The sequence below is a fragment of the Rhinolophus ferrumequinum genome, chromosome 2, assembly GCF_004115265.2.
Source record: "Rhinolophus ferrumequinum isolate MPI-CBG mRhiFer1 chromosome 2, mRhiFer1_v1.p, whole genome shotgun sequence".
NCBI classification, from domain to species: Eukaryota; Metazoa; Chordata; class Mammalia; order Chiroptera; family Rhinolophidae; genus Rhinolophus; species Rhinolophus ferrumequinum.
In genome coordinates, this window is record NC_046285.1 from 58,139,575 (window position 1) to 58,147,877 (window position 8,303).

Below are 8,303 nucleotides of genomic sequence, written 5' to 3' on the forward strand. Positions count from 1 at the left end.
CAGATTTTTAAAAATAAAAGGTCCTTTCTAAAACTCTTGGTCAAAGTCTCTAAGACATAGTTTTGTCCTTTCTCAGGAGTTTAGCACAAAGCTAGGGTAGGACACGTCCCCGTTCCCAGAGGAAATCCAATAGTGTTGTCCGTGACCTCACCCCATGCCAAAACCACTTGGAGGCAAGTGCCAAATCTGGAACTCAACACTGGAAACTGCCCTTCTGGTTCCCAGCAACCCTTTGCAGTTCTACATACTCTTCACTCTCTTGTGCTTTCCCATGTCTAGGGATCAATTTCCAGGTTAAAGAGCCATACAATGATCATAGCTGGAGGAGGCCTCAGATGCTATCTAGCACAGCCTCCCCTGTGCAAGTGAGAGGACCGAAGTCCATTGAGGGAAGTGGCCACACAGATATTGGAGATGAATTGGAGTAAGCTGCCCAATCGCCTGGGCTTTTCTCTGTGGAGGTTGCCTCCTTCTCTCTGGTGACTGTGCTTTCATTTGGATTATGCAAATTTGGAGTCCAATTCCCTCCTAGTACCTAACGTATTTAAATTGAGCATCTCAAACTGTGGATACCCTATTGCCTGGCCTCTTTCAGCAGCAGCTGAGGCTGCAAGACCCTACAACATGGAGCGAACTTGTTCCTCCAGCAGCTGCTTTAGTGTGGCCTGGGACCAGGAACCAAAGATGAGTTTTAACAATTCTATGACTCCATGAATCTAAAATATTACTACTATGCTTTTCACAGCAGGTTAAATTACATTCTGTCTCGCCAACTGGCCTAAGATCTCCCAGAGCAAAAGGACTACTTACTGCTCTCTGTCCCTATGTGTTAGGAGCTCAACAGTACTACAATAAATGAACAATTCCTCTTGGTTTTGGAAGCCCTATATCCAAGTCTTGGATGAGCCACCTAGAGCTGTGTAAACCTCAGTTTCCTCCTGATCTGGATGAAGGGGGAACTAATCCCCACCCTGGCCAGCACACAGGTGCAGCAGCTAGTGCCTGGCACGTGGTAAACGATGGTCCCAGCATATCAGGCGGAGTATGAGCTGCAGGCTCTGCATCTCCCCCTCCCTGCTTCTCTTTAGCTCCCTAGGGTGACACAGTTACCATGGCACAGGATGTGGAGAATGCCTGGAAAAGCAATAGGGTGAAGCAGGGCCACTGAATTGTCTTTGTCTCTTGGAGGCCCCTCGAGGTCCCTAGAGGACAGGTTGAGCCTCCCACCCTGCTCGCTTCACTTAGTGTCACTACCCAGCCCTGCCTCCCAAGCCCAGCTCAGGGCCCAGGAACTCTACCTTGGGACTTCCTTCATCCTCAGGCCTGGCTGGCTCTTGGCACCCTGCCCAGCTGCCATGGTAACAGACTCCACCATGAAAAAGGAGGTTGCTGGGTCCTGTTTGCTCCTGGTCCTATCGAGACTGCAGATCCTGAACTGCTCTTCACCTACCTGGGCTCCTTCTGTGTTCTCGCTCAGGTGGGGCTCAAACTTCCACTCTTGCCAATAGGGCCATGTCTACCAGCCTGACCACTTGCGAGTGGAAGAAAGTGTTTTATGAGAAGATGGAGGTAGCAAAGCCAGCTGACAGCTGGGAACTCATCATAGACCCGAACCTCAAGCTCCATGAGCTGGCACCTGGCTGGAAGCAGTACGTGGAGCAGCATGCCTCAGGCAGGTGAGAGGCCTAGGGAGGAAGGGCTCTGCAGGCAGCCCCTGGAGCACAGCCCTGGGCACCTTCCAAGGGGAGGCAGAGAGATATGGGAAGCTCCATCCTGGTGTCAGCTCCGGGTAGGGGGCAGAGAAGAACTTTCTAATCCCAGCAGTACCGCTGATGCCCTGGGCAACCTTAGCAAGTTGTCTTCTTTCTTTGGGTCTTGGTTTTCCATGGTAAATGAAGAGCTGTAATATGTTCAATGCCCCTGTAATCTCTGACATTTTAAATGTTTTCTTAGTTTCATAATCTTTTAAAGAGTGGTGGGAACTAAGGGGAGGAGGCCGTGAGGTCCACTAGGGAAAGCCTTAGCCTAAGGATCAGGGCCTGTGCGCTGGTCCTAGGTCTGTCCAGTCAGCTCCAACCAATTTGATTTGAATACAGAAACATTTACTCTCTGCCTGCTATGTTCTAGAAACTGGCTCTATAGCTAACTAATGCTGTGCACTTGGGCAAGTCCTTTTCCCTCTCTGGGGCTCGGTTTTCACATTTGCAAAACCAGGGTATTGTCTTTCGATGATCAATCAAGCTCCTTCCAGCTCTACTATCTATGGGTCTATGACAAAAAGACTTAACTTTGGGTAGTATTTCCCTCAGGTCTATAGGGCCCAGTGTCCCATACTTTATAGGAGCTGCATGTCTCCTAAAGTGCAAGGAGTCCTAAGGCCAAGAGGAACGTCCATCAGAAGCCCACATGCCTCTCCCTCTTCTAGACCATGATTTGGGATTGGGACCACAGAATTCCCTGCCCAAGCTGCCTCAAGCTCATCTCCAGGCTCCATGCAATCCTCTTCTCTGGGTCCATTACTTCAAGAACAGACATTATGCCTAGGCTGGCTACCTGGGGAAGCCAACAAGTGGCTGTGTTCTGGGGTGTGGACACACAGACTGGGTTTTTCACACATACTTGTATGTGAAGCTCCTCATGGCACAGCAAGGTGCTGAGGGTAGGAACAGAAGAGGCAGGCTATGGGTGGGGAGCGTCCATTTGTATTTTTGCCTCAAGACCTGTACATGTTAGAGTAAACCTTTCTTTGGGACAAAAGACAGAGAGGCAGAGGTAGGTTGGTTTATTTCAATTCAACTCAATTCAAGAAATACCTGTTAGAAATCTGTTACGTGCTGGGTCCTGGCTTTGTCTCTGACTAACTGTATATACGGAGAGCTCACTTTCTCTCAGTGCTTCTGTTTTGTCTCAGTAAAATAAAAGTTGATGATCCTTAAGATCCCCTCCTGCTAGGTCTGATATTTTGGCATTTAAGATCTGAGGTCTGGATTGAGGGAGAGGAAACAACCCTGGATTGGCTTGATTTAAAAACGTGTGGGAGGAGGAGGCTGACAACACGAAGTTCCTGAGTTGCCTGGTGGAGGGGTACTACAAGCTGGAAACTTAGGCACAGGGGCCTGGGAGTATAGGGGCTGAGCTCCTCAGACTCATGGTTTCTCTGGCCTCAGGGCTCAGCTGGCCCTATGCTGGCTGGTGACCCGTGGCTCCCAGCTGGCCACAAGCAGGGCTGGAGAACAGTTGCTCTGTGCTTACTCTGTGCCTAGGCCCACTCTACCTCTAAGCCTCAGGACATATGAAACCTGGTGCCTGCAGCTCTGGTCAGCAGAGTGAGGGTCCTTCTGGCTCAGGACCAGTCAGGCTGCTCTTCCTGCCGACCCTGCCTTGGGTTGTGCTGGGTGCTGATCTGTGCTCACGTTGTCTGTGGGCTCCAGGGCTCAGGGCAGACGAGGCCTCATCTCTCCCCCACAGCCGGGGCTGTTTTGTGTTTGGTAGTGTCTGCTGGATTGAACCGAGTTCATCGTCAGGGATCTTTCAGGGCCAGAGAGAGTCAATAGTGAGGGCAGACTCAGCCCAGTGAGTACTTGATTGCCTGTAAAACCTCTGTCACAGAGGCCTGTAAGAGGTTCGTCTCAGGAATGGAAGGAACTACCGTGTAGGTAACGAGTGCTTTGTTATTGAAGGTGCACAAGCACTGGGGGGGTGCTGAGGGAGGGGGGCGAGGCTAGATGAGTCCCAGGCCACTTCCCTCCGTGTTCCCTGAGACTGGGACTCGAGGGGGCCCAGGTTAGACAAAGTGGCCCGTGTGCAGGGTAAGATGCATATGTGCCTGTGTGGCGGGAGATGCAGAGCAGGACCCACTTTTTCAGTGTCTACTACAGGGTGGAGTGGGCTCTAGGGATGATTTGTCAAGGGACAAGGGTGTGTTCTTTGTGAAGGTGCAGGAGCCAAACTCTGTCGTCTTCCCCCTGCTGGCCCATCACTCATCCATCCTGCCGTCTGGTGAAGTCTCGGTGGTCTGTGCCTGGCATAGCGAGAAGCACCTTCTCTTCTCCCCAGAGCAGGCAGGATGCTTGAGTATGCTATGCTGCTCATACCCCTTACCAGAGTCACGGGAGGTCTGAGCAGAAGTACCCTTACTGGACATCCTCTCCCTGTATTTCGCAGAGGAGAAATAAGCCCAAATTGGGGGAGTGACCACGGTTTAGCATTCCAGTGCATGTCCTGAGTGCCTTAGGTTTGTGGAGAGCTGCGACCACGGGAGGGCCCGGTAGGAGGCAGACTGGAGAGCACAGCCGGCAACCAGACAACTCCTGTGCCAGGCTCCTGAGGACGCTGCGCCAGGCCCCATGCGAGCTTACCAGGAGGAGGTGAGGCTGACCAGCGTGAGCACTAAAGAACCCAGGGGGCAGTAAACACTGCTTCTACCTACATGCCCAAGCATACAGGGCCCTTCCTTTTAGGATTCTTCCAGGGCACGCTGCGCTGGGCAGGAGGCCCACCTTCTCCATCCCTCTCCCCTAACCCTGCAGGTTTCACTGCTCCTGGTGCTGGCACACCTGGCAGTCAGCCCACGTGGTCATCCTCTTCCACATGCACCTGGACCGCGCCCGCAGACTGGGATCTGTGCGCATGCGTGTCTTCAAGCAGCTGTGCTACGAGTGCGGCACCGCGCGGCTGGACGAGTCGAGCATGCTGGAGGAGAACATTGAAAGCCTGGTGGACAACCTCATCACCAGCCTGCGCGAGCAGTGCTACGGGGAGGATGGCGGCCAGTACCGCATCCACGTGGCCAGCCGCCCGGATAGCGGCCCGCACCGCGGCGAGTTCTGTGAGGCCTGCCAGGAGGGCATCGAGCACTGGAAACCCGGAGAGAAGCTGCTGGAGGAGGAGGCGACCTACACCCCTGGTGCCTCCAAGACAAGGGCCCAGGAGGGCTCGGGCTACAACTTTTTCTCTCTTCGCTGGTGCCTCTTCTGGGCCTCCCTCTGCCTGCTCGTGGTCTACCTGCAGCTCTCCTTCCGAGGCTCTGCTTTCCTTTAGTGGAGCTGGTTGGGAGTGCGCGGAGGTGCATGGGGGTAAGAGTAGGGAAGCCATCCGATTCTGGTCCTGATTCTGGTCCTGATTCTATATATGACGCTGTACACCGCAGTTACCTCTCTGGACGTCAGCTTATTACTCTGCAGAATGAGAGGTTTGCTCTAGGAGATGCTTCAAGGTCCTTCCATTAAAATTTACAGTGATTGGGGTAGGGAAGAAGGATACGAAACCCACAGGAAGGGATCTTCTCCCTGCACTTCCTCCATCTCCACCTTTCTCCCTCCCCTTGCTTCATTTCCATAGCCCATATTCCACCCCATTAAGTCCAGGCTTGCCCCTGCCTCATTCTCAAGCTTATTTTCAGCTGCTTCATGCCATCCTGTCGTGGTATCCCTTGGAGCAGGCAGTGACTCTCCCCCTCCCCCCAATACATCTTCAATCACTATTCACCGTGTCTTCATCCAGTTGAGGGATCTTCCAGGTGACCGTGGGGCTGTGTGTTTCCATTCAGGGGAGACAATGAACAAGGGGAAGCCTGAGCAGTGAAAACAGCACGTTTCCTGGTACCTTTCTCTTTGCCCCTGGAGAGCATGCTCTCAAAATTCTGAAAGGCTCAGTTTTTACTCTGGGAAAGCTGGAATCTGCTTAGCTGAAATTATTCAGAGCAGCATTATCCAATATGTTAGTCACTAGCCATATGTGACTATTGAAATTTAAATTAATTAAAATTAAACATTCACTTCCTCAGTTTCACCAGCCAAATATCAAGAGCTTAGTAGCCATATGGGGCTAGTGGTTACTGTACTGAACTGTGCAGGTACAGAACATATTCACAGAAATTTCTGTTGAACAGTGCTGATCTAGAATTTGAAATCCCTACTTAAATTATATGAACTCATAAAATAAGAGGTGGGTATAGGTTTAAAGGTGCAACATGAAGACCTGGGGACAGGGCTGGGTGGGCTGGGGTGTGGTAGAGATACACAAACAAATATGTGACCTCTGTGCTTCTGGCTATCAGTCGATTGAAATCTGTGGGTCTCAGTGTGGCCTAAATTTATTTCCTGGGAAGACCTGTTGAATTCTTTGCAAGATGATGGTGCTGTGTGTGTGTGTGTGTTTCTTGGTTTGGGGCTTGGAGAATATGTTCTTGTGTGTTCTGCAGCAATGTGTGAGCTGTGGAACCACTACTAACACACATGGTACTGCCATCCTGTGTGAAAATATCCCGTAGTAGACTCTATAGCTGTCCTAGATTCTGGGGATGGTGAGGAAGGGGCAGATAAGGCAGATCTTGGGATGTGGATCTTCCAGGTGACAGTAGGGCTGTCTCCATTCAGGAGAGGTGATGACTGAGGGGAGGGGTGAATAGTGAAGACCAGCACCTGTCCCCGAACACCTTCCGCTTCCCTGGTGCATGAGGCCACCTCGTTGGGGGAATGCATTTGCTGGGCCCACTCCCTCAGGCATAGCTGTGGCCTAGGCAATTTGACTTATGGTTCGCTGTCAGATGACCCTGTGTTTATTATTATCTGGTGTGGGAAACAGAAACTCTCCTATTCACACCCCCAATTGTTTCCTGACATTCACACCATTCTATAGCCCACCATTAGAGTCTCTGCCCTAGAGGGGGCCTAAGAACTGAAGTTGAGGTTTAAGGCTGGTGTGTCTGGCTAGATGAATTTGCAGAGATGGACTGCTTTAGGCTCTGTGTTGCATCTGCCCACTGGAGGTGCAGGCTGGCTTTACTCTTGTCCAGTGATGACAGGGAGTTTTGGTGGCTTGTCCAGACTCCTCTGTGGACCTGCATGAGCAGAGAGCTAGGCAATGTGGAAGAACCTACCTTGCTCTGGCTGGGTGCAATAGAGGTACAGGAAGAGCATCAGGCTGGAACATTTGTAAATGGGCAGGCATATGTGAGGTATGTTCACCTCTGTGAGCTACAGAGGATGCTCAGCTGGGCCTGTACAGAGTGTGTGCTCCAGGGGGCATTTCTCAACTGCAGACAGGTAGTGGCTTCTGGGAAGATGAATGTCAGGAGCCTAGGAATCAAGTGGGATGATAACCAGTGCTATCATGGAGTCTTAGTTTGGGATGAAGCAGCACCAGAAACACCTCTTACTGAAATTGTGTGTGGGGCTAGGGGTACACTCCGGGAGGGTCAGGCTTCAGGGGAGTCCGTAAAGCTGGCGCCTCTGACGTGAGGCCTAGGAGTTGAGGGATGAAGAGCCACTGAAAGTGGAAGTGAGGAGGAGTAAGTGAAATGAGATGAGGGGCAGGAAAAATACCAGAAGATAAGCATATTCTCCTTCTTCATCAGCTCACTTTTCTCAGTACAAATGTATCTGTGTCTTTCATATTTAACTAAAATGACCCTTCTCTGGCTCCATATTCCCCCTCTAACTATTACCATATATATATTTTTTATTCATTCAAAGCCAAGTTTCTCAAAAGAGTAGAGTATATTTATCTCTACCTGTTTCTTACTCCCTTAATTCATGGAAGTCTCATTTCAGTTTCCCTAAAACTGTCACCCTAAAACCACACTGCATTGCCAAACTGGAGTGTGGCCACTTTTCTGTCTGTATCTCATTTGGTCCCACTGTTGCATTTTGCACTCCTTCCTTGCAGACTCCCTGACAGCACTGGCTCCTCATTCTCTCCCATTTCTGTGGGAGACAAGCCAGTGCTCATCTCTCCAAGGCGTTATTCTTTCCCTCACCCACCCATTATATGCTAGTGTTCCCTGTAGTCCCTCACTCTGTTGATTTTCCCTGAGTAGCATGTACCCATTCATGACTTAGGTGTCCACCACACGTGAATTCCTGATTGCCATAGCTCCTCTAAGCCTTTCTGCTGAGCTTCAGGCCCCCAGACCAGTTGACCTGTCCCCTGGGAGCACCCTTAGCATGACCAGAGCTGATGTCATCATTTTGCCATCCAAACTTGCTCCTGCTCCTTCTGGGAAATCGGGGAGTTATCTTCTGACCCTGTCTCACCACCCTATCCCACGCCGTGCAAATCGTTCACCATATCCTCTTGATTGTTCTTCCCAAGTACCCCTGGGGTTGGTCTCCTTTCTTTCCTTCCTGCTACTGTTGCCCAAATGTATCTTTGGTGTCTCTTGCCTCTGTAGCCTCCTTAATAATTGTCACGCCTGTAGCCCCCCCCACCCCCGCCTTACAGCCCACCCTCCACTCTACCACTATCTCCGGGTGATTTTCTAATAATCAGATGTGATCATCAGCTCACTCTCCTACTTAAAC

General features: G+C 51.0%; 1 protein-coding gene across 1 annotated transcript; it reads left to right on the forward strand.

Annotated features, from left to right (window-relative positions):
- Positions 1–1,512: 1,512 nt before the first annotated feature.
- Positions 1,513–5,040, forward strand: RTP2 (receptor transporter protein 2). The gene is made up of 2 exons (XM_033091946.1): positions 1,513–1,676; positions 4,530–5,040. Exons 1-2 carry the CDS (start codon positions 1,513–1,515, stop codon positions 5,038–5,040), a joined length of 675 nt encoding a protein of 224 aa, XP_032947837.1.
- The last annotated feature ends 3,263 nt before the right edge of the window (positions 5,041–8,303 follow it).